The sequence below is a fragment of the Macrotis lagotis genome, chromosome X, assembly GCF_037893015.1.
Source record: "Macrotis lagotis isolate mMagLag1 chromosome X, bilby.v1.9.chrom.fasta, whole genome shotgun sequence".
Taxonomy (NCBI): domain Eukaryota; kingdom Metazoa; phylum Chordata; class Mammalia; order Peramelemorphia; family Peramelidae; genus Macrotis; species Macrotis lagotis.
In genome coordinates, this window is record NC_133666.1 from 533,921,949 (window position 1) to 533,949,518 (window position 27,570).

The window sequence follows — 27,570 nt, forward strand, 5'->3', positions numbered from 1 at the left end:
TGATTTCTAGGTGCTTCAGATGTATGCATGCATTTAAAAAAGGGAAGAGTGAAATTAAAAGAAACTTACACTAGCTTCTCCAGGTTTGCATTCCAGAACCCCTCTGAGTGACTGCAAGGAATGTACAATGCATTGTTCAAATTGAGATGGCTGGAAGAAAAAATTTTTTTAAAAAAGATATATTTCATATATACATATACATATACATACATACATATATATATATATATATAAAACACTTAATTCCTAAATTAATATTTACAAGAATCACAGTTTTACTTGAAAGAGTCCCAGTAAGTCCTCTAGTCTAATTCTGGGCTGAAAAAAAGCAAGATTTCTACTTAGAGAAAACCCACTATTTTTCAGACAAACTGTTTTGATCCACATCTTATACTTGAAGTTACATTTTTTTAATATGTTTTTGCAAGGCAAATAGGGTTAAGTGGCTTGCCCAAGGCCACACAGCTAGGTAATTATTAAGTGTATTAAGTGTCTGAGGCCAGATTTGAACTCAGGTACTCCTGACTCCAGGGCCAGTGCTCTATCCACTGCACCACCTAGCCACCCCTTGAAGTTACATTTTGATCGCAGAGATAATACTTTACACTTATCTCAGTTCAATTTTATAACAATTAGCCCAATGTGTTAGTCTGTCAAGATCTTTTTGTACCTCAATTGTCAACCAAGAACTGACCCCTCAACTCCGATTTATATCACTGACAAATTTGATAACCATGTCATCTTTATCTTCATCTGAGTTACTGAAAAAAGTGTAACAAAGCACAGGGCACACAGATCCTTGAGATATTTCACTGAAACCTTCTTTCAAGCTGATGCTGAAACAATAATGACTACTCTTTGAGTACAATTAATGATCATATAACTACAATCTTAGCCCATACCACTATCTTTTCCACAGGAACAAAATGAGATACTTTATCAAATGCATTGCTAAAATATAAATTAAATTTATCTATAAATAGCACTTCACATGTATAATAATGTACCTTTTAATGAAAATAAATATTCATAATGATGACTAAAAGAAATAATCTCAGCTTAAAAATAGTTTTTAGCCTACTATATTCAAATTAAGGCAGAGAAGATTTTTAGACAGATAAGAAAAGGCCAGATTAAAATTGAATTTAACAAGTATTAATTAATCAATTAATACTTTTTAAACTATGGTCTAATGGTGCTACAATATAAAGATCTTACTTAAGCTATGCATACTTGCCCTGATTAATCTGTCCCTGCAACCCAGATAGGAATGATCAGCATGATTTATCAGAAGAATCAGAATTTCATTAAGCAGAGAAGTTTAATTAAGTAGAGTTTCTTTTCTAAACCATTAAAAATCATTTATTAAATGCCTACTATGTGCCAGAGATTGTATTAAACACTGTGGAAACAAAGAAAGACGAAAAAAAAAATATCCATACTCTCAAGGAGTTCAGTCCAATGGTGGAGACAGAATCCAAACAACTATGTACAAATAAGATATACAGAGGATAAATTTTGGAATAATCTCAAAGGGAAGGCATTAGGATTAAGGAGGACTCAAAAGGCTAGTTGCAGAAGATGGCGATTTTATTGAGACTTGAAGGAAGCCAGAGAAACAAGGAAGCAGATATGAGAAGGAAGAGAGTTTCAGGCATGGGAGACAGTGTGTGAAAATTTCCTAAGTTAGAACAGTAAGGGGGCTAATGTCTCTGGATTTCAAAGTAAGAAATAAGTAAGAGAAAAAGAAAATTAGAGAGTATCAAATTTTAAAGGGCTTTGAAAACCAGAGGATTTTATATTTAATCCAGGAGATAACAGGAAGACTTGCGGTTGATTGAATAGTAGAGTAACAAAGACTTGAGCTTTAGGAAAATCAATCTGACAGCTGAGTGGAAGTCAACCTAACATTGAGAGAGATTTAAGTCAGAGAGACCAACAAACTATTTCAACAGTTCAGGCATGAGGTAATGAGTGCCTGAAATAGAGCAGGGCAATGGCAGAGGAGGAAAAAAGGCAACAGAAGAAGTATTACAAAAGTAGAAATGAAAGAATTTGGCAACTGGATATGGGTTTTATATAGGAAAGCATGACTAATTGAGAATGACAAGGTTGCAAACTTGGGCAATAGTAGTTCCTTCAAAAGTAATAAGGTAAGGGGAGTGGAGTCAAGATGGCGGGGAGAAGGCAGCATTTCCTAGAAATTTCTTCCCCCAACAACTCCAAAAGCCATCAAATTATGATTCTAGCCAAAATTTAGAGGGACAGAACCCACAGAAAGACAAGAAAACTTAGAAATTCCACAGGAAAGGTGTATTTCACCAGGACTAGGGATTGGAAAAAAAGCCCTGGCCACAGCTCAGCCTAGCCCCAGCCCAGGGATCACTGGGAACAGCTTTAAGGGGGCGTGAGAGAACTCTACTGCACCAGAATGAGTGTGGATGAGGAGCACCAGCTTCAAAGCAGCCCTATTGCGAGAACCTGCAGCAGGAAATCTGTGGAAACCAGCCTGCACCTCCAGAGCACAGCCCACAGATGGTAAGCAGGTCAGGGGATACTGCAGAAATCTCTCTGCTCTCCCTGGGGCAGGACTCTGCGTTTGCCTACATTCAGATCCAGGTTGCAGTTTGGCCTTCCGTACTAAGATAGCAGGGATCTTCCTCACAGCTCCAGGGCCAAGGGGAGTGCCTGTGATCCTCTACATAGCAAAGCACAGACAAGAGAAGATAAGACTTTGGAGGAATAAAGGTCCCAATGGGGTGTGCCAACCCCTCCCCCAAAGCAGGTGTCCCAATAATACTCAAAAGCTCAGGAAGCACCCCCAAACCAGGCACAAGTTGGAGAAATGAGTAAACAGAGGAAAAAAAGAGGAATATCATTAAGAAATTCTTTGTCTATGATCCCCAAAAGGATCAAAATACTCAATCTGAAGATGAGGAAGAATAAGCTCCTGCATCTAAAGACTCCAAGAAAAATGGAAGTTGGGCTCAGGCTATGACAGGGCTCAAAAAAGATTTTGAATATCAAATAATGGAGATGAAAGAAAAATTGGGAAAAGAAATGAGAGAGATGCAGGAAAAACATGAAAAAGAAATCAGCAGTTTAGTCAAGGAGATCCAAAAAAATGATGAAGAAAGTAACATGTTAAAAACAAGCTTAGGTCAAATGGATAAAACAGTCTAATAAGTTATTGAGAAGAACGCTTTAAAAAGCAGAATTGGCCAGATGAAAAAGGAGATAAGAAAGCTCTCTGAGGAAAGCAAAACCTTCACATATAGAATGGAACTAAAGGAAGTTGATGACTTTATAAGAAGTCAAGACATGATACTTCCAACACCAAAAGAATGAAAAATCAGAAGAAAATGTGAAACATCTCATTGAAAAAAACAACTGATCTGGAAAACAGATTCAGGAAAGATAATTTAAAAATTATTGGGATACCTGAAAGGCATGATCAAGAAGAGTCTTGACCTCATTTTTAAAGAATTCCTACAGAAAAATTCCCCAGATTTCCTAGAAGCAGAGGGCAAAATAGAAATTGAGAGAATCCACCTATCTCCCCTGGAAAGAGATCCCCCAAAAAACAACCCCCAGGAATATTATAGCCAAGTTCCAGAACTTCCAAGTTAAAGAGAAAATGTTATAAGCAGCCAGAAGGACACAATTCAAATATCGTGGAGCTGCAGACAGGATCACACAGGACTTAGCAGCAACTACATTAAGAGCTTGTAGGGTTTGGAATATAATATTCCGGAAGGCAAAAGGGCTTAGAATGCACCCAAGAATCAATTACCCAGCAAAACTGAAATCCTCTTCCAGGGGAAAGATGGACTTTCAATGAAGCAGGGGAATTTCAAATGTTCCTATTGAAATAACTCGAGCTGAACAGAAAGTCTGACTTTCAAATACAGGACTCAGGTGAAGCACAGAGAGTGGAAGAGAAGGGTAAAATATGGGGTAACTTAATGATGATAAACTGCACGTATTCCTACATAGAAAAATGATACTGATAATACTGACATGAAACTTCTCATTTGATAGAGCAGGTAGAAGGAGCTTTTATAGATGAAGCACAGGAGAGAGCTGAATTTGAAGATATAATCTATTGTAAAAATGGAGTCAATGGCTAAAAGGGAAATACACTGGGAGTCAGAGAAAGGAGAGGTGGAATAGGCTAAGAAATTTCATATAAAAGATTTTTTTTACAAGTTTTTGCAATGATATGGAAAAGGGGAAGGTGAGGGGGAATGAAGGAACCTTCACTCTCAGTGGCTCTGAGGGGAAACAACATATACACTCAATAGGGTATAGACATCTAGAATAAAAAGGAGAGAAGGGGGAAAGGGGGAAGGGGGGGGATGTGGGTGATAGAAGAAAGGGTAGATCACAGGACAGAATAGTCAGACATAACACATTTTCTTTTTTAATTCTTGCAAGGGGCTGGGATTGGGTGACCTGTCTGGGACAGGGGTGGTATATGGGCTTGGGACCTCTTGGCCCCAGGGCCAGTGATCACTCTGCTGAGCCACTCAGTTATCCTATAGCACATTTTAGAAGAGGGACAGAGTGAAAGGAGAGAGAAAATATAATATATGGTAGTGGGGAGGAATGGATGGAGGGAATTACAATCAGCAACAGCAACAGTGGAAAAATATGGAAGTAATTTTTACAATGGACTTATGTGATCCACCCGAGACAGAGCTGATGGTATCAGAACACAGACTGAAACAATTTTTTTCTCTTTAGTTTACTTTATTTCTCATGAGGGTCTATATTTTTTGGGTGGAGAGAGTATTATGCTTACTCTTAAACAAGAATATTTTAGTAATGTATAAAAAAATCACTTGTATAAAAATATTCATAACAGCTCTGTTTGTGGCAGCAAAGAACTGGAACTGGAAATTAAATGTCCTTCATTTGGGGAATGGCTTAACAAAATATAGTATATGTATGTGATGAAACACTATTATTCTATTAGAAGCCAGGAGGGATGGGAATTCAGGGAATTCCAGAAAAATTTGCATGGACTGATGATGCTAAGCGAGATGATCAGAACCAGAGGAACATTGTGAACCCTAGCAGCAACATGGGGGTGTTGCCCAACCTTGATGGACTTACTCATTCCATTACTGCAACAATCAGGCATAATACTTTATTTTTCTTCCTTAAGGATATGATTTCTTTCTCATCACATTCAAGTGAGATCAATGTACACAATGTAAACAAAAAACAAAAAAACAAAAAACAAAAGAAAAAAGTAATGGGGCAGAATTAATAGATCAAGAAATACTCAGTCTGTAAGATCTATGGAAAGGGGAGAAATTTATGACCAAACAAGAAATAGAGTACATTAAAAATTGCTAAATGGATGATTTTTGATTATATTAAATTAAAAAGTTTTGCTAGCAAGATTAGAAGGAAAACAGAAAGCTGGAGATAATTTTCACAGCTAGGGATTCTGATAAAGGGCTCTTTTCCAAAATATATAGAGAACTGAATCAAATTTATAAGGTAACAAGTCATTCCTCAATTGTTATAAATGGTGAAAGAATATGAACAGGCAGATTTCAAATGAAGAAACTAATATTAAATATAATTATTTGAAAAAATGCTCCAAATTATTAGTGATTGGAGAAATGCAAATTAAAACAACTATGAGGTACTACCTGACAATCTTTCAGACTGACTAAGATGACAAAAAAGGGAAAATGATCAATGTTGCAGAGGTTGTGGGAGGATTAGGGCATTAATGAACTGTTGTTGGAGTTATGAACTAATCCATCCTTTCTGAAGAGCAATATGGAACTATGCCCAAAGAGCAATAAAACTGATCATACCCTTTGACCAGCCATACCAATACTAGGTCTATATACAGAAATAATCATAAATCATAGATCCTCATAACTAAGAGTCTGGCAACCTGGATGGGAAAAGATAACTTCTTTTCACAACAATCTAACTAAAAATTATCGTTTCTTTAATTTATAGATTTTAAAAAATATAGTATTTTGAGGATGGGTCCTGACTTCTATTGCCAAAGCAGTCCATGACATATAAAGGTCTACTCTATTGTAACTTTCAAATTTGATGGCTAATGGGATGGCTAGGTGGTACAGTGGATAAAGCATCGTCCTTGGAGTCAGGAGTACCTGAGTTCAAATCTGACCTCAGACACTTAATAATTACCTAGCTGTGTGGCCTTGGGCAAGCCACTTAACCCCATTTGCCTTGCAAAAACCTAAAAAAAAAGAATCAAATTTGACTGCTAAAACTGAGAGGGAAGATGACCTACTTAAACTTACCCAGGTAAGTAGTAGAGCTAAGTTTTATGTGGGGACTAGAACTTGAATTCTCTGATTCCAAATACAAGATTCATTCTAGTTTATGTTGTTTTTTCTGTGAATAACTATCTAATAAAGAATTTGAATTTAAAGCTTAACAAGCTTGAGGGATAGATTTTTTTGACCTAAAGAAGAAAAAAATTTTAAAATCAAAGATACTGGAGTATGGAACTATTCTCTCTTATTCTGGTTATTTTGCCACTATTTTAAAACCACCAGATGGCACTCTAAAGAGTAATATCAAAGTGGGAGTACAGAATTCAAAACAGTATTTACTGTAGATAATTCTTTTAAAATCTAAAATCTTTTTTGCTTTATTTGTTCATTTTGAGAGAGGCCTTTCAATTCTCTCTAGTGTAAATGAAATTGTATTTTAAACAAATGCAATTCAAGCCCTTAGTTCTAGGCAGTTAAATAGTGAAAGAAATTTTAAGGATGACTTTTCTACCCCTCTTGTGGGCAGGAATGGAATTATTGATATTTACATAGAGTTTTAAAGTTTGTAAAGTGTTTATATATATAATACACACACATATGTATACACACACAAATACATTATCTCATTTGGAGTAAAACAGTTTAAATTGTGTCAAGAGATTCAGGTAAGAGACAAAAGAACTTTACATAAGTGTGCCCCTTTAAACTCAGGATAAAATTATAGGGGGGAGTTGTGGATTCTCTTTCTGGACATTATAAAGAAAAAACTAGTTCTGGGTTGTTCTGGTTTATCATTTTTTTTAATACAACATATCAGAATTTCTCTTAATTAGGAAATGATGAATACTAGTTTACCAGTTAATTTTTTTATAGACTTGGAATTCTGGAATTCTATGATTGTATTCAATATTTACTGCTTCTTATTTTTGTTTATCTGAAGAGATTTTCTCTATGTAAATAATTTAAAATGAAATCTAGAATCAATTTTTCTTTTTTTCTTGCTTCTTTATTTTTGTTTATATCTTTATAATAAAAGTATGCAGAAAACTGGAAAGACAGAACCAGAAAGTTATTTCAAAAGCAAAAAGTATGAACAGAAAAAGTTTTCAGTAGACAAAGGAAAATTTTAAATTAACTATAAAATGGTTAGTTGAGTGATTTTTTTAAAAGTCAGTCAGGCTAAAATTAAACAGGAAACATTAAAGCAAAATATAAATAAAATTGTAAATGAAGTTTTTTTCTTTCCCAAAGGAAAAAACACTTAGCTGTAATAAGCATTTATGCATATAGTACATGAATCATCGAACTTTGCTGATTAAGGAATCATCATAGACTATTCCAGTTCTAACGAAAAGTAAAATTCTTAGAACTGATCCAAACTGAGTGAAGGTAGATAAAGGCCACTTTTCAAAATGAGAAGAAAACAGGATGCTCTCAAATGAACTGTTTCAGAATGTTGCAAGGCAAGTTCAAATTAAAGATAACACTTTAGTTGTTGCCTCAGCCTGAAAGAACAGTTTTTGTGGGGTCACATTTACTGTTCATTTCCAAACTTGACCTGATGAAGATTAGAAATCATTCCCATCTACCTAGCAAGGAAAAAAAAAGAGTAAAATTAAGCTTTTTCTAAATAAATGGGATAGTTCTATTTGAACATTATCAGGAAAAATGAAATCTGCTTTTATAATAGAAATTGAGAAAAAAGAAAAAGATGGTTATATTAAAGAAAGGCATAACTAACATGATACCTTCATTATGATTCTCTACAGAGATAAAAAGGGTCATGTTTCACTTAAGAATGTCTTAGAGCTTTACAGATGTCAATCAGGTCTGAGATACCCTGTCAAGTCCTGGGAGCAAGGATTAAGAGATGGAAAGAAACCTAGAAATTCTCTAGTCTATAAGCATCAAACTTACAGCCCACAATACCCCTGAGCCAGATTAAGATTAACTGGAAAATATTTAACAAAATAAATAAAAGTACAGTTAAATATAAATTTAAAAATTAAATCAACATGTAGCTTGCAGAGATCCTTATTTGACCATTAGTAGCCTCTGATTCTATTTCATTTGGACATTATGGATCAAGTACATTTACATAATTCAGTACATTTTACAGAGAAGAAAACTGCACCTGGAAGATGAAATGATTTTCCCAACATTGCTGTGGTAATAAATGGTAAAGCTGAAAACTGAACCTAACTTCTGACTCCAAATATTGGGTTTGTTTCTCTGTTGGAGACTATGAAAGGTCTGTGACTTGTCCAAGGTATAATTACAAATTTTATTCAATTCATTTTCATAAGGGATCACTGGATCTAGAGTTAGAAGAAATATCAGAGATGATCTTGTCCATTCCTCTCCCTTTATAGATTCAGTACTTTACATAGGGCACTATAGATGATGTGAAAAAATAAATTGCCAGGTTATATATGGAACTTGAATCTAATGAGAGAATATAACACATACTAACTATAATACCATGTATTACACACACATTAAATATAATAAGCATTACAAATATATACTTTGATACTAAATATTAGAGAAAACTTATTAGAGAAGTAAAAACAAAGTGTTATATGAGGTTCAAAGAAGGAAGGAGAAGCAAAATTCATGAAAAAGTTAGCTTTTAATTTGAGCTTTAAAGGATTTATAGAAATTCAATAAAGCAAGGATATTTTTCAGTTAAGGAGAAGCACCTGAGCAAAAGTATGGAGGCACATTTTGAAGGACACATTTTGAAGGACAAAACGAATCTAGGGAGAGTGATAGGCTTCAAAAATTAAAAAAAAGTGGCCCAAAGAGTGAGGAACCTTAAATGCCAGACAAAGGATTTGTAAACCTAAGAAAGATGATTTTGGGAAGAGTCTAACATGATTGCAGGATTAGAGTTTATTAAAAGAATCAAATTCCAATTCATCACATTGAAAATTGTGTCAGATATAATAATAAAAATAAAACAATAAAAAATAAAAAGGTAAATTGAAAAACAGTTCAGGTGAATAGGGCCTTATATAAAGGTAGTGGAAATGGAACTAGACAGAAGAGAATAGATGTGAAGGTATTAAAGAGGAAGAATTGATGGGATGTGGTAACTTAAGCCATATGAGGGGTAAGAGAAAGGGTAATGCCATCAAGGTACCATGGCTGAGGTGCCATTGAAAGAAAGAAGGAAAAGAGAAGGTGAAGTGCATCTAGTGATTTAGAGACCAAAGACAGGAATGTCCACTAACATTCCCACCAAGTAAGATCTGTGTTGTTTGGCTAAAGGGCTTTTCATAGCATCTCTATTCAGATCTAGAGTGATGATATTTAGTCTAATCAAAAAGGTTTTAGAAAAATAAACTTAGTGACTACAGTCAGAGATATTACTTTCTAGGATTATTTTTTCACACAATGTATTAGGGCTCTGGTCATTAGCCATTTGTTTCTATTCCCCAAACACCTACTTTTTCTGAACCCAGTTTTAGGTTATTATTTGTGTCAATCCACATGACTAGTAAAACAATTGTTTATGTTTAAGATTTCTCACTCTAATAGATAAGAAACTTATTTAATTAGTTAGAAATAAATTTCTGCAGTAATCATTTCACTAAGCTACAAAATAATTTCACATGGACTTGCTACACTAATAAGCTAAAAAACTGTAATTGTAAATGGCCAGATTCAATGGACATCATTGTTTAGACTGTTACAAACATGATTAGTCTTAAAAAAAGAATAGTTCAGATTCTTCTTATATGTGCATGTATGCCCAAATAACATTTTCTTTCAAGATCTGTTTTTAATATCAAAACTACCTTAGAATGGCAATTTTCCTTTTTTCAAATAATAATAATAATAATAACTTCAAAATTCTTTCAATTCTTTTATTTAATCATTTATTTATTTAATTAAATTATATTATTTAATTTTTTAATCTTTACCATGACTATGTTAGGGATGGAAGACAAACAGAAGGCCTGTATAATTTAACTGGTAAGGAAAAAATTACCAGAGAAGAAAATTCTCTCTTATAATGCAGGTTGGTGCCTTCTTTGCAACATATAGTCTTAGAGATACTTAGAGTAGTGAAAGGTGAGGTGACTTGCCTACTGTCACATAGTTCATGTATTGTCAGAGGGGTGACTTAAACCCAGGTATTTCTGGTTCCAAGGCAGCCATACTATATTAAAGACTATATCGGGTAAAACAAATGTGCCCATCTGACAGATAAGGAAACTGAAGACAAGAGAAATTTAGATGTTAAAAAAAAGAATATGCAACTGTACACACAGACATATAAAAATACATTGATACACACACATATATATCTATATATTCTATGTTCATAACTTAGCTCTGCCACTTGCCACATTTAGGTGACCTGGGACAAGTTTCTTCCCCTTTCTTAGTTTCAGTTCTATCATCCATAACCAAGTTGGGTTGAACAGGATGGTGTGATCCAGAAGACCTGGACTCTAATACCAGCTCTGCTATTAATGACAGTATGACATTGAGAAAGTCACTTGTCTTCTATGGGCATCACTTTCTATTCATAAACATATATCTGTCTATACAGTAAAGCTAGAAGTGTTCCTCAAGGTTCATCTCCTCTATACTTATAATATCATAATTAAATTTGTCTTTTCTGGAAAATTCAGGATGCTAAATAACCAAGTCAATTATAATTTTACAAAACGAAACAAATACAGGACATCTAAAATTATCATGAATTAAAAATTATAATAGGAAATGCAGGAGGAGGATCATTTTATTTTTATTTTTTTCATTTTTAGGTTTTTGCAAGGCAATGGGGTTAAGTGGCTTGCCCAAGGCCACATAGGTAGGTAATTATTAAGTGTCTGAGGCTGGATTTGAACTCAGGTACTCCTGACTCCAGGGCCTGGTCCTCTGTCCACCATGACACCTAGCCACCCAGGAGAATGAAGGATAATTCATAGGATCAATTAAGCATTCATTAGACCTCAGACACTTAGTAATCATCTTGACCTTGAGCAAATCACTTAACCCTTTTGCCTGTTATCTCAACTATAAAATGTGATTAATAACAGCACTTATCTTGCTGAGCTGTTGGAGGGTCAAATGAGATAATATTTGTAAAATATTTAGTATATATATAGTATCTGGGCCATAGTAAAGGCTACATAAGTGCTAGCAGCTATTATTACTAGCAATTGGGGGAGACTGGGAAAATTGTTTTATAGAAAATGATGTATGAACTCAGTCTAGAGAATCAGCATTCCAGCTTGGGGGGGGGGGTGTTTAAGCACAAAAGCATGAAGACAGGAGAGAGAGCATGAAGTATAAGGCAAAAGCCAGACCAAGAAGGCTACAGAGGAGTCTAGATGGGTGGGAAGAGGTCAGGCCATGAAACACATCAACAATCAAACAGGAGAATTTATATTAGATCCTAAAGGTAAAAGAGGAGTCATAGCCAAACTTGAAATTTAGGAAAATCACTTTGGTATGGAGGATGGTTAGGGAAAGTCTTGAGAGAAAGAGACAAATTAGGAAGCTAATGAATGAGTCCAAGTGAGAGATGATGACAACCGAATTAAAGAATTGGCTGGGTTAGTGGAAAGAAGGAGGTTTACCCAAGAGATATTATAGTTATAGAAAAGACAAGATTTGGCATTGAAAGGATACCTGAAGTAAGTGAAAGTGAGACTCTGCATCTAATACTGAGACTGATAATAATAGTGTAGAAGAGGGATACATTTAGAGAAAAATATGAGTTCTGTTTTAGTCATACATAGGATCATAGATCCTTACCTATAAGGAAACTCAGAAGTCATCAGAACAACTACTCTTATTTACACATGAAAAAACTGATGCCCAGAGAGAATCTTGTAAGTCAATAAGATAATAACAGGCAGAGGTGGGATTTGAATTCAGCTCCTTTGAATCTAGAGCCAGTGATCTTTCTATCCTTCCATGTGCCTCACTAAATGTGGTAGGAGATGTCTAAAGGAAATCAGTTGACATGTGATGAGAACCTGGTACTCAGAAGTATAATAGGGCTAGATAGAAAGACAGGGAGTCATATGCACATTGATGATATCTGAACTGAGGGGAGATAAGGAGATTATTAAGTGGGATAATGAAGAAAGAAAAATGAAGAGGGCTCAATTCCGAGTCTTTTGGTATGCTCAGAGTTAGTGGGCATGATACATATGAAGTTCCATCAAAAGAGACTGAGAATACTCAATACTGCTTCAGGGAAGTTAAGAAAGATGCTGAATGAGAAAAGGACATTGGTCTTAAGCAGTTAGGAGTAACTTTTAGAGACAATAGTTTCAGCTGAATGATTAGAGCATGAGTCAAATTACAGAGTGTTTTAGAAGAGAATGAAAGTAAAGTAAGTGAAGACACTGAATGTAGTTGGATTTTTCAAAGATTTTTAGCTGAAAAGGGGAAGAAACAGGATGATAATAAAGATGACAGAACATAATGAGGGTTTTTTTTAAAGATGGGGAAAGTTTGAGAATATCTACAGGCAGTAGAAAAGGGGCCAAATGATTGGGAGAGATTGATGATGAAAAAGAAATGAAGTTATGACTAACATAAGCAATTTTCAGGTAGAGGGATTATCCTTGGGTAAGAAGGGGCACCTCTTCATTATACATTGTAATAAGCTAAGAGATAATGGGAAATGATGGCAAGGTGACAGAGAAGACTGAACAGAAAAGAAGTGGAAACCTGTAGTGAATGGCTTTATTTTTCTGCGGGGGGGGGGGGGTTAAGTATGAGGTGAGATTGTTGGCTGTGTTGGGGGGGAAAGGGAAGAGGAAATATTGAAGAATTCCTTCAGTTTAGGAGAGAAGAGAAGGCTTACAACAGCAACTGTGGTCAATGGGACAGAAAATCAATTAGAAGACTGTCTCACTAAAGTGAAGGCTGAGTAGATAAAAATTTTCAGTGGACTTAACACAGTTGAGTAACTTCTTTTGACTTTGTTTAACAGCATATGAATAAAAGTGAAGTAATACAGGGTCAGAATTTTGCAAGGCATCAGTGGACTAGGGAACTAGGGATTGTAGTATAGGAATTAGTCTAGACTTTATTTAATTTACTAGGATCATGGGTTTGGAGTTAGAAGAGAGATTTCATTTTACAGATGAGGACTGAAGCTCAGGTAAACTAAGGAGAACACAGAAAGTAAGTGTCAGAGCTCTGACTGAACCCAAGTGCTTTGACTTCAGAACTAGTGCTTTTTGCATGGTAACATAGACCATCTTTATTGGTTTGCTTTATAGTTGAGATAATATTAATATCTTTCATTACTTGAAAATGTCTAAGGCTAAAAATGCAGAAAGTAAATTTTTTTCCACTAAAAAGAAAACATTCAATGTACTGCTCTGAAAGGGGGAAAATACATATAATAAAACAGCAATGTTAAGTAGTAATTGTACTGAAAAATAATTAAGGAATTCATTAACTTACTAAAGAAGTCAGGCCTTCGTTATCAACAATCCAGTCCTCTTTTTCAGCCAGTCTTTTTACATCTGTATTAAGAACCACAACATAATTAATTTTCATTTCAAATAATTCATGGAACATCCAGAAACAGTGATAACAAGTCAGTTTGTAATTCTGTTTGGTTTGACTAGATGTGTCAGTAACAAGTGGCATCAGTAATCACAGACATCTCTTTTGGTAGACTCAGACAATAGAATGAACTTTGTTCACTGAATTTTCCCCAGGAAGTAAAAAGCTAGCATGAAGACATAATGTTTCTTTTTTTTTTTTTCTGATCCTGATATCAGGGAGGTGATGCCATGATAAGTACATGAGTTGATTTGGAGTGTGGCGGGGGTGGGTTGCTGTGCTAAGTCACCAGCCTTTCTCCTCCAGAATCATCTGAATTCACTGACTGTCCTCCTGACTCCAAGGCCAGTGCTCTATCCACCGCACCACCTAGGTACCCCAAAATTGGCACAGTAAGGAGGACAGGAGTTTAAAATCTGGCCTCAGACACTTGACTCTTACTAGTTATGTGACCCTGGGCAAGTAACTTAATCCTGACTGGAACGAATCCTGGGCCATCTCTAGTCATCTTGATCCATATCTGACCACTAGATCCAGATAGCTCTGGAGGACAAAATGAAGTTGGTGACATTGCACAGCACCCCTGCTCTCCAATCCAATTTATGGGCTTGTCATGCCATCACTTCCCTGATGTTGTGGTCTTCTTTGAAAATGAAGGAAAACTTTTTTTTTATATCTAAAACTTTTTTGTTATTTGGAATTTGAAAAAATCAACAAACATGAAGACAAAGAAGACAAGAGTATGTGAAACTTTGCATCTATTTCACATAGCATATATGTGTTGGTACACACACACACACTCACACACTTTAAAGAATATAATAAATTTGATATGTTTGTTCCAAATTGTCTTAATTGTTTGTCTCTGCAATTTCTTTCATTTTTCTTAGAGCACTTTTAAAAGTGTTTCACTGACATTATTTACTTTTTTTTTTGAATCACTCTTTCACTAAGCAAAAAGGTCTTCCCTTTACAAATGAACATGTTCAGTGTTTGAGTGGGCGTCATTTGTTACTTAACCCTGATCGCTCACATCCAGGGTAGAGTCATTCTGGCAACTGAACCCAGATGACTCTGGAGGAGAAAGTAAGGCTGGTAACTTAGCACAGTACTCCCTCACTCAAATCTAATTCATGTGCTTGTCATAGCATCATCTCCCTGATGTGGTCTTCTTTGAGAATGAAGGACAAACAACAACAGGTCATGTTTGAAAATGTTTCTCTCTTCTTGAATCTTTAGTTTGTCACTTTCCTGCTTCATCATTGGTATTCCACAGTAAGAGCAGGTTATTGCAATGATCTCCATCATCCAGTCTCCCAACCCTAGTATTATCCTTGATTCCTCACTTCCCATTTTGATATCGAATCTTAGTGTTTCTTGCTTTACAATTTCTCCAAATGGGTCCTTCACCACACTCACCTAGCCACTTCCACTACCACTACCATCATAGGCCTGTGTCATCTCACACCTGAATGGCTTTAACAACTAGAGTTGTCAGGTTACTTGGAATCTTCCACTTTGGCCATTTCTTGGCATTCAAACACCATAACTTTGTCATTTCTCAATGAAAAGTTGCCTCCTTAGTTTTCAATTGAAACAGAAAGGCTGCTATAAACTTTTTATAAATATTTTTGTATATATGAATCCTTCTCTCTCTCTCTCTCTCTCTCTCTCTCTCTCTCTCTCTCTCTCTCTCAAATCTATGAGATTTATTTTCCTTGTAGTCGTATTCCTAGGTCAAAGCCCTTGTATAGTTTGGTGGGTTTTTGCCTACAGTTCCCCATATCTTTCCAGAACAGCAGGATCAGTGAACAGTTTCACCACTGATACATTCATGCGACTGTCCTCCCACATCTCCTTCAATGACTATAACAACGCTTTTTTTGAGTGTTTGCATGCAGGTCTCCAATTATTTATGTATGCTGTACCAACATCTAATAGGTGACTGGCTACTTATTTACAATCAGTTCGGCAGTAAGTAGCTATTAATATCTACCCTGCCAGGCAGTGTGCTAAATGTTGGGGATTTAAAAAGAGGAAAGACTTCCATCAAAGACTGAGGAAACAACATGCTAACAAATATATATACAAAGCAAGTTTTATACATGATAAATAAGAGATAATTAACAGAAGGGAAGCAACAGAATTAAGAGGGTCTAGGGAAGGTTTCCTATAGAAATTGGGACCTCAAGAGGGACTTAAATGAATTCAGAGAGGTCAGTAGTTAGAACAGAGGAGGAAAAGCATTCCAGGTGTGGAGGACAAGTCAGAGAATTCTTGGAGCAGAGCAATAGCTTATCTTGCTTGTGGGACAGCCAGAAGGTCAGTGTCACTGGATTAGAGTGTGTGTGGTGGGAAGTAGTAAGGTGTAAGAAGACTGGAAAGGTAGAAGGGGGCTAGGTTAATTAGGACTTTGAATACCAAACAGAACATTTTGTATTTGATCTTGGAAACAAAAGAAGATCAGTGGAATATACTGATTAGGAGGGAAATATGGATGGGCACGTGCTTTTGGAAAATCACTAAGATGACTGAATGGAGGTTGGGTGGGAAGAGGAAAAGACTTTAGGCAGGCACAACTGGCAACAGGCTATTGCAATAATACAAGCATGAGGCAAGAAGGATCTACATTAGGATGGTAGCAGTATCTGGGACAGATGTGGAGGTGAGAGACATGAGGAGTTGAAGATTAACCCTTGGGTTGCAAGTCTGAGGGGACTGAGACTGCAAGTCCTTGATGTTAGAAGAGAGTTTTGTTTTATATATGTCTACTAGACACTGAATTATAAATATGTGAAAGGCAGATGGAGATGTGACATTGAAGGTCAACATGGTGATTAAGGCAGGACAGGTAGATTTATAAGGTTCTAGTGTATTTCTTTTCTTTCTTTTTTAGTTTTTGCAAGGCAGTGCGGTTAAGTGGCTTGCCCAAGGCCACACAGTTAGGTAATTATTGAGTGTCTGAGGCCAGATTTGAAGTCAGGTACTCCTGACTCCAGGGCCGGTGCTCTATTCACTGAACCACCTAGCTGCCCCAAGTGTATTTCTTCAAGTCATTCACTTAGAATTTCAGGATAATTCTATAGCAACTATAAATTTATCAAATGTATGTTAGATTATATATAAAGGTAAGGAATTTAATTATGATATTCTCTCAGTCCAATAAACTGAGAGGAAACATTATTCATTTTTCTCATATTACCTTCAGCAGTGTGTTGCAAGGTGATCATTATACAACGTACTCGTAGATCTAGAATAAGATCCTGGATATTTTGTAACAAATCATTTGGTATTTCAAGAGCCGTCAAGGATTCATAAGTAAGCCTGCCAAATACATAACATGAGACCATATTTAAAATTATTTATTATTAAGACAATTTTTTTGGCAAAGTCATCAATAAATACTTAGTCCATGTGCATGACCACAACTGTAAGACACTTGGAAACCTAGGAGATGCATTAATACCAACATAGAAAAAACAAACTAATAGAGGTTAGAAGAATTAACAAAATGAACAATAAAGCATATTTTAAGATGATGTTTTCATTAGAGAGAAAAGGCAATTCTTGCCTCAAATGTCCAGTAAAATATTCCTTCCTATCATTTAAATGTCTATAAAGTCTTGTTCCTAAGTAGTATTTTTGAGGGTTAGATGAGGTGAGAAAAGACTTATACAGAGATTTTTAAGGATCAATTAGGTGATAATTCAAATGGAGATCAGGCAATAATGAAGGATAAGAGAATGTTACAAGAAAAAATTTCTTCATTGATTGAAATGCAATTAAAAATCACAACTAAAACAACTATTCTGGACCACAATATAGAACTATGCCCAAAGAGCAATAAAACCCATCATACCCTTTGACTCACCAATACCAATACTAGGACCTTATCTTGAATAAATCACAAAAAAAAAATGAGAAAAGTCTCACATTTTAAAAAAATATTTATAGACACTCTTTTTGTAGTAGCAAAGACTTGGAAATTGAGGGGATGCCCATCAATTGGGGAATGGCTAAACAAGTTGTGGAATATGAATGTTAAGGAGTACTACAGTTCTATAAGAAACCATGAATGTTCAGACTCAAGAAAAGCATGGAAAGAATTATATGAACTGATGCTGAATGAAGGGAGTCGAATCAAGAGAACATTGTACATGTTAACAGCAACATTGTGAACTGATTAAGTATAATGGATGAAGCTCCTCTCAGCAGTTCAGACATCTAGGACAACAGTAAGACCTGTCATGGACAATGCTATTCATATACAGAGTGGCAAAAGCTCCCACAGAAACTGAATGAACACTATGTTCACTTTTTAAAAATTTCTCTTATGTTTTTCCTCCCTATCCCATGATTTTCTTTCTTTTCCCTTAGTTTTAATTCCTCATACACAAAATGACAAATATGTTAAACGCAAATGTAGATGTACGTTTACAAGATCATTTTCTGGTGAGGGGAGAGAGATAGAAGAAATTGTATATTTATAAATATGTAAGTGGATGAATGCTGAAAAACTTTCATAACATGTCATTGGAAAAATAAAATAAAATAAGAAAATCAAGAAAATCACATCAGAATTACATGTTTTCAGTCTCCTAAAAACAGACTATTTTATCCTCTTTAGGAAGATATATCCTAATATTCTGAGTTACCTTACAGTCTGGATGATATGAGTCAGCCACTGACCAGAGAGTTCAGACTTCATCTCCCAACCACCATACTGTCTTAGCTCTCCTTCCTTGAGGCTGAACGGAAGTAATGCTCCTCGGATCAGTTTAACTAGTGAGTACATCACTTCCTGAATCATTTTCTTAAAAATAAAAAGCAAACAATCCTCATATAAATTAACATGGTTAAAGTTATATGTAAATGATAGAATCAAGTTTGTATCCTAACTTGAAAATGAGTAAATGAATATTAAAAATATAATCTTCTATTTAATACTTCATAAGCAACACTCATAAAAAATTTTATGCTTAACTTACCTTAAAATCATGTTGCCTTTGCCTTGTATTTTTTGATCTTTCCACATGTCCCGATTTTTCAGCAGTCTTAAAGTTTTAAAAGAAGTTATTAGTGTATCTTTATCTAATTAATTTCTAACATACAATATTGGTTTTAAGCATTATATTTGAAGAAAATAAACCATACTAAACATCATTAAACTGGAAGTCTTAGAAACGGGGTATACATTCTGAAGGATTTTTTTTTTTTTTAGATTTTGCAAGGCAATGGGGCCAAGTGGCTTGCCCAAGGCCACATGGCCAGGTAATCATTAAGTGTCTGAGGCCGGATTCGAACTCGGGCACTCCTGACTCCAAGGCCAGTGCTCTATCCACTGTGCCACCTAGCCGCCCCGGGGATTTTTTTTTAAATACTGTTAAACATTATATATAATATATATATACATATATATATACTGTCAAACATTTTATATATATATATATATATATATATATATATATATACTGTCAAACATTATTATATTCAAACTAAATGCGTATTTAGTTGTCATTAAGGTGAATGACAACTGAGACAGGTCACTGAATTTCTCTATTAAAATCATTGATAACTTGAGAATAAATTGAGGCAGTGACAAGAGCAGAGTCAGATATCAGGGGTAAAGGAGTAATGGTAAAGAAATGTAGAAAGCATGAATAAAGCATGTACTAAGAAAGTATGGTAGTGAAAGGAAAGACATGGATGGTAGTTGGAGGATAGAAGTCTTACAGGAAAGAAGGGTCAATTACAGCCAGGATAAGGCATCTTATACATCCAAGAAAAAGTTTAAGAATTGTGTTTTCTTATCCTAATGTTTTTGAGTATCATTTCATATAAAAGAAAATTCTTCATAAAGCCAATTTTCCTTCTTGGCAGTATAGTATACTTGTGAAAAATGCAATTTTGTATTGGCAATGTAAAGAATAAAAAAGCCCCAAACTGAATGCTATATCATTATACTAATCAAACTTGGTCCCAAAGAAAGCTGAGAAAAGGTCCCTCCTCTGCTTCCCCCTCCCTTCCACCTCCCCCCTTTCATTTCAGAGGTGAGGAACAGTAAGTGTAGAACACTGCATACACTGTTAAAACTTGGTTGATAAACTGGTTAACTGGTTATTGACTAGATTTTTTCCCCTTTCTGTTTTCCTCTTTTGTAATAATGCAATAATTCCTGACTGAATAAGTCAGGAATGAGTCAGGAAAAAGGAATCTATAAAATTGAAAATAAAAGCAAAAGATGTAAAAAAATTTTAAATGTATTGTTCTACTAAAGGAGTTCAGAGTGACAGACACTATATGATTTTTATTATAAAATAAGAATTTGCACTCTGTGAAGAAAACTGTTTTTAGCATTAAAAATATGTGCACTGATAAAAATATATTGAAGTATTCTTCAGGGTACTTCTCTCCTTTCCCCACTCCTAACATATAGAGAACATTCTATTCCTTCCTACCATGTGTTCTATCTTAGATGTTTTCCTCCCTTATTTACCACTAATTTTGGTTCAAGAGTCAAAGGATAATTTTTTTCCAGGGCAGAGAAAAAGTAGCAGTGATTAGAGCAGAGCCAGACAGTAGGGGGTAAAGGAATTTATGGTAAAGAAATGAAGACAGCATGAATAAAGCAAATATTAAAGTATGTCAGTGAAAGGAATGACACAAGACAGTAGTTGAAGGACAAATGATAGAAAATCTTACAGAAAAGAAGGGTCAATCAGAGCCAGGACGAGGCATCTTATACATCCAAGAAATATGTGCACATGAATAGGCAGATGGAGAAGTCAGCTGGTAGAGAAGATGCTTGAAAGAGGGGTGATATTCTAGTGGAGATAGGAGTAATGAGATTGGGAGTTCAGGTATGCTCAAAATTGAGAAGGATGTTCTTAGAGGGTGGAAGACTCAGAGGGTAAGAATAAGAGGTAGTGCTGTGGGAATAAGGGATCTGAGAAGACTGAAATTCAGCAAGACTGTAAAAGTGGAAAGGGTATTTTGGCTGTGCAGTTAGAGAACACTGGATTATAATCCTGCCTCTGATGCTAATTACCTGTATGACCCTGGGCAAGACCCAACCTTTCTGTGTATCAATTTCCATATTTCTAAAAAGAGAGGGTTGGATTAGATCCATGAGTTACTAAGGGACTGTGTCAGGGAATCAAGAAGATGAAAAGTGTTAAACAGGACCCAGAAGAAGTTAGAGACCTTAAATTTTTGGTGCGCTCAGTTGGGGTCAAATAAACAGGTATTTAATTTACTAGGCACCTTCTATGTATGAGTCTGAAAAGTCTTCCAGGTTTTTCATTTGATATTTAAATTAGGTTTCAATACAAATTAATCCTAACGAGATAATCTACAGATTATCAAATCAACACATTTCTGGAATAGTTAAAATCTTATTTATAAATTTAAGTGAAAAAGCGCAAATGCCTTATCTATAAAAATGAGAGTAATTTCTAACCTAAAAGAAGAGTGCTTGAGGAGACTATCTCTTAAGGTCCCTTTCAAGACTAAGGTTTTTGATTCCAGAGAAACACTTATTTCTGCCAGATGATTTTTTTTACTAGTTTCAACATACTAAATAATAAAATTGATAGTTAGGAGATATCAACTTTTGCTAGAAATTTTCAGATGAGATAAACCCAAAAATCAATTGGCATAGAAGGAACATCCAATGAAAGCTATTGAGGCCACAACAAATAAGCATGCACTTTTTGGCAACTAAATAGCATTGATGTGTTCATGAGGACATCTACTGGACAATATGATTCTGCAAATTAAATGGCTAGATTAAAAAAATTATTTAGTTTGCATAATTTTGAAAACATGTTGATGGCAAGAAAGATTTCTTGAAACACATAAAAATATTTCCTTAAGTCTTTAAAATTGTGTATTTTCCTGCATTTATTTAAGTTGAACATTTCCAGTGTATTGAGTCATAAAATCTAATTGTTATGTTCTATTTTTAAGACATAATCTGATTTTGGATCAGAAAAGTACATCATGCTAATTTAAATCTTATGACTCATTGCTTCTAAAAAATGCGAGGTCTTAATGTTTGAAAATTATTTTGACATTTTCAGTCTTCTCACACCTGAAACAAGCTATATCTAAACTATATCTCAAGGTAAGATCTTAACCTACTATTAACCATTTCAATAATTAAAAAAAATTAATCCTTTCCTGTATATACAGACCAAAACTACTTTGTGGTAAGACCAACGGCTAGATTTCACTGTTTTGATTCATGTATGTTACTTCACATGGGTCCAGCTTGTTCAAAGAGCTCTATCTGCTGGAAATACCATCTAGGACCTCAACTGTCATACTACCAAAACAACATGTTAATTTCCAGAACAAGAAAAGCAATAGGTAGCTACCAAAGTTAACATACTGACTAAAATACTTAAAATTTCCTGGTTTGTAATTTTTAAAATTCCTGGTTTGTAATTTTTAAAATATATTAACTGGTGTTAATTATTTTCAAATTTTGATTTTTTTTTTTTAGGTTTTTGCAAGGCAAATGGGGTTAAGTGGCTTGCCCAAAGCCATACAGCTAGGTAATTATTAAGTGTCTGAGACTGGATTTGAACCCAGGTACTCCTGACTCCAGGGCCGGTGCTTTATCTACTGCGCCACCTAGCCACCCCTTGAATTTTCTTCATAAGTGATTCTTCATTGTTTGGGAACATTTAAAAATAATCTTTGTATTTCTTGTTTCTGGTTAGGTATATTTTCAGATTTTTTTTAATAAAGAGGAAAAATATTCTGCAGCTAGAACTAAACACAGATAAATCTGTGGAGTTAAATATGAAATATATGTTGCTCTAAGGAGAGAATTTAAAATAAAACAATAATTTTCATTTTTCAAAAGTTTTTTAAAATAATTGAAAATTGGTGATGCTAACTCAGCAAAAATTGACTACTGTGATTTTTACAACTGAAAATGTGGTTCTTCACTTCTGAAACAACTCATTTATGTCTTATGTAGAATATGCAAGATATTATTTAAATGCTGTTTTGACCACAAGTGGGTACTTACCTGTTAAAAAAGAAAACACTGTTTGACTACATTATACTAACCACTATGAGATCACAACTGTCAAGCATTCTGCCTCTTTTTCATGAGTTCAAAATGTACCTCTGAACTGCAATACATTAGTGGTCAGGTCCAAAAATCATGAACTTTTCTACTTGATCCAAAGACGGATTTCAATATTGTCCAAACACTTAACAGGCATGTAAAGTATGTAAAATATTCTATATTAGTAAGATGGAGATAAGCTGAAAAAAGTTGAGCTAAAAACACATACCTTAGGAGTGATTCTTTTCCCTAGGGAACCAATTCTTCAAATGAAATTAGTAGACCTCAAGATTATTCAATTCCATCTTGTGCCCCACCTCCCCCACTCTAAGATCAGCTTTTACATGGTATTTCGTTTCAATCATTTCTGACAGCAAAAAGATCAATGGAATTCTGAACTGGTTTTCAGAGAAAGATCCCTTTACTATAATACTACTAATGTTCTTCTAGGAGGTTGTGTTCACCATTAATCCCTGAAAATTGCCAGGAAGACTTCTAAATGCTCCCATCCTGAAAAACAGTCTTGGCTTACTGGTTAAAGAGACAAGGAAAGTATAATACCAGTGGTATATTGATCATCTCCTGAGGTGAAGGACAAAAAACCAAAAAGTTTGTGTGTGTACTTTATTTTTTGTTCTAAAAAATTCTAATCATTAAATATCATGCTTAAAAGGAAATGATAGTAGAATTATTTTACAAAGGACTATCATTAAATTATTCCATTTTCTGAGTATGGACCTAGTGTCAGTTGAATAATTTTCTGTCTACCCAGATATAAAATTAAAATTTTGGGGGAGTGACTTTTTAAATTCTGAACTGTCTCCTTTTCACTCTTCCCATCCCACACTAGAGAAGGCAGATTTGATGCAGATTTATAATATATGTAACACCATATTATGAGAGTGCAACAGTTTTTTCCCTCTGGAGGTGTGTGTATAGCATCTTCCTTCATAGGGTCCTTAAGTGTTTTGAGTATAGTACTCAGAATAACTTGGGTGTTCACAATTATTATTTGAACAATATTACTGTTACCGTAACAACATTCTCTTGGTTCTGTTCACTTCATTTTTCATCACTTCATACAAGTCTTCCTATTTTTCTAAAATCAAGCAGCTTATCATGTCTAACAGGCAATAATATTCCATCAAAATCATAGACTACAACTTGTTCACTCATTCCCCAATTAATGAGTAGCCCCTCAATTTCTAGTTCTTTACAACCAGAGAGGTGCTATAAATATTTTTGAACACATAAGTTCTTTCCTTGATCACCTAGGGAAACAGACCTAATAGTGGTATTGCTGGGTCAGAGGGGGGTGTCTGTCTGTCTGTGTGTGTGTGTGTGTGTGTGTGTGTGTGTGTGTGTGTGTGTGTGTGTGTTGTCTCTGTGGAAGAAAATCTCTCTGAAATGCACTATTTTAATTTCTCTAAGGAATTTCAGTGATTTATAAAGAAAAATGAAAGAGTTTAGACATGATGTTATTTTCTTATTTAATATTAACTAGAAGTATATCATTCCCTGTGCTTTCCCAATGGTACTGACCCAATAGATATTTTTGCTTTTTCTATGGGGCAAAATGAAAGCTCTCTGGTATCTACTATGCATTATGACCCTAGATTGAAGGATACAAGGACTCTTTTACCCATATCTGTAAGTATTGAGAGAAATTATTATTATACTATTAAAATTAATAACCAATTTTTAAATTGAGACCCAGGCTCTTGTACTTTTATTTCCTCTTTAAGACCTATCTCCAGTTAAAGTCAGTCTCTGAAGGACATGATTGAAAGATGAGATTACTCTTAGCCCTTCAGGAACATGCTCTCCAATCTTGGATGAGACCCCATCAAACTAAGAGATTTCACTTCTGTTTAGAGTAGAAATAGAATACAGTTAGTACCAGTCCTTTTCCTAGGACCCCTGTACCCCTAGATGGAGATGGATTCCCTTGTCCATAATGTTGGAGGCTACTGAGTCTCATGATCAAGCCAATGTTCTTAGTAGGATTATCTATCAATCAGGGTTGGGGTATTCCATTTCATAAAGTATTTAAAGCTCTAGGGTCTCCACTGGGGGGGGTCTTTGGTTACTGAGAGAAATCACTGACCATCCATTCATTTATTACTGGGTAGCCTAATTAACAATTAATTATTAGTTATCAAGGAACTCTGTCTCTTGAGGTTTTTCATTCATGTCAATTTCAAGCTACAGTTAATTTCTTAGAATAAATTCTAAGTGGTAATAAAATGGTTGGGTGAGAGGATTTAGAGATAGAGGCAATCAAAGACAATCTGGCTGGTAAGATGATGTTTCTGTGTCATGAGTTACACTTATGAGCATATGTGTAATAATAATATTAATAATAATAATCCCCTATCTTAAATGGCATTATTTTGATTTTCATCTTTTCATTTCCAGTGCCTAACACAGAGTAGATGCTTAATAAATGTTTTATAAATGAACTGAAATGAATCATATCATTCATAACTTTTCTAACTTGGAATTTTGAAGGTCATGAAAATATTTTTAATGATTTTATCTTTAAAGTAATATGTGATCCTATGATAAAAAACTTTTATAACTAAAATGGCCATAATTTTAAAAAATGCATAGTCATTACTTCTACTCTATTAGATTTTTATGGTTTTAATTAATTTTAACCACTTTCAAAAACTAAACAAAAACTCTATATAAATTTACAGTATCAAAATTACATTTACATACATGAATCTATTCATACCTCACTAAAAAGGCTTCCATTAACATAGGAAATCCAGAGCTTCCAGAAATTAGGGAGTTGACTTAAAACAAGCTTGGTCAACTTTTCAACAAAGGCTACTTTGTGGGGAGCTTTATAACGCCATGCTAGGGAAAGAAAATAGAATGAGCATAAAATAAAAGAGAAATAGTTTTGAAATCAGCCAAAAAAATAATTTTAATGTTTTTTAAAATTGGTAAATATATGAAGTATGCTAAGATTAGCAAGAAATTATCTACACAGATTTCAATAATACAATTTTTAAAAATTTTTGTATAACTTACAGATGATAAGAGGAACTTTTTTTTATTACACATGCCCCCAATATATGAAATAATATGTCAAATATGAAATAAAATATTTTAAAATTTTTGTTAACTAGCAGTATAAAACATTTTAATCACCATTAATAATATTTTTAGTGAGATAAATTTTACTGAATGTTTAAATTTTTTTTTAAGTTGTTGCAAGGCAATGGGGTTAAGTGACTTGCCCTGGCTGGTGCTCTATCCACTGTGCCACCTAGCTGCCCCCAAGTTCTTATCTTTTTTGCAAGGTAGTGGGGTTAAGTGACTTGCTCAAGGTCACACAGCTAGGTAATTATTAAGTGTCTGAGTTTGGATTTGAACTCAGGTCGTTCTGATTCCAGGACTGGTGCTCTATCCACTGCACCACCTAGCTTCCCGTTTAAATATTTTTGACAAAACTTTGTATTGTTCTAAGAACTAGGTAAATAAAAATACTAATTTTAATATGTGATGTTATATAGGAGATTCTTGATCAGATACAGGTTTAACAGAAAGAGCCTCTATGGTCTCTTTCAACTCTGAAATTTCATGAAATGGAAACATGGAATGTTTACTTTGAAGACATTTGGTTACATTCTTTCCATGGAGAAGCTCTCAGATTCCTTCTCCACATTTTCATCTTCAACTATCCATTTGTATGCAAATTTTAGTAACTCCAAATCTGCTTCATAAGAATCAGAATTGGAATTCAGATAACAAAATTATTGGCATTCAAAAGTTATATAGTGTCACAGAATGAAAAAACAGGTGGTTGAAAGACTAATAAATAAAAAAAGAAGAGGAAAAATACTTACTATCATCTCGACCAGACTGAAAACTACTGGCCCTTTTTAGTGAAGCTGTTTGACTAAGATGAGCCAATGCAGGAGGGCGTATATCATTATCTAGTTCTAGCATTGGACTATGTAGTGCTGTATTACCTGAGGGGAGGAAAAGTGATTCATTAACTACCTTATTGGAAGTTTTTTGGTTTTTTGTTCTTCTAATGTAAACTTTCCTAAGGAGAATACACCCTTAATTTTTTCTATATACATATGAAAGGGAAGAGAATGATAACACCAAATTAGAAGTTAAAGATGAGACTTGATTGTATGTAATTTTACTGACTCTTCTAAATTATTCATATTAGCTGTAGACTCTGAAAAATGGGAAGTAAGGATACTGTTTATTAACATTTTTTGAGAAGTATAATCAACATAGCTGCCACAAGGTGGCCAAAAATGCTCAGTAACCACAGTAACTAATACTTTTTATCTCCTGTGTTATAAATGGAAAAATTGGTTAGAATTTAAGCTTATTTGCAAAATATTAAGAAGGAAGACACTCTCATTCCTTATTCCTTAAATTATACTTTCCAAATGTTGACTTAAAATGGAGGATAATATCAAATTTCTCATGGATAATCTATATATTCTTCATCTTCTGTGCCAAATATTGCCAAATCTTTCTATTTAGATGAATTTTCCTTTAATTTTTTTTTTTGGTTTCATTTACAGTGGGATCGTAAAGAATTCAGTTCATCTAGTAATATGGTCATTGGACAAAGATCCTTTCTCATTTTTACCAGAATGGTCTATATATTAAGGATAA

General features: G+C 34.5%; 1 protein-coding gene across 3 annotated transcripts in view; it reads right to left on the reverse strand.

Annotated features, from left to right (window-relative positions):
• Nucleotides 1-27,570, reverse strand: part of EXOC2 (exocyst complex component 2) — a 234,013-nt gene that overhangs the window by 79,379 nt on the left and 127,064 nt on the right. For all 3 annotated transcript variants that reach the window (XM_074199429.1, XM_074199428.1, XM_074199430.1), the window contains exons 12-18: nucleotides 26,775-26,900; nucleotides 25,655-25,779; nucleotides 18,821-18,886; nucleotides 18,488-18,645; nucleotides 17,035-17,156; nucleotides 13,728-13,789; nucleotides 70-150 (exon numbers count right to left, since the gene is read on the reverse strand). In XM_074199429.1, the coding sequence (XP_074055530.1) occupies nucleotides 70-150; nucleotides 13,728-13,789; nucleotides 17,035-17,156; nucleotides 18,488-18,645; nucleotides 18,821-18,886; nucleotides 25,655-25,779; nucleotides 26,775-26,900 (740 nt within the window). The remainder of the gene's footprint in view (nucleotides 1-69; nucleotides 151-13,727; nucleotides 13,790-17,034; nucleotides 17,157-18,487; nucleotides 18,646-18,820; nucleotides 18,887-25,654; nucleotides 25,780-26,774; nucleotides 26,901-27,570) is intronic.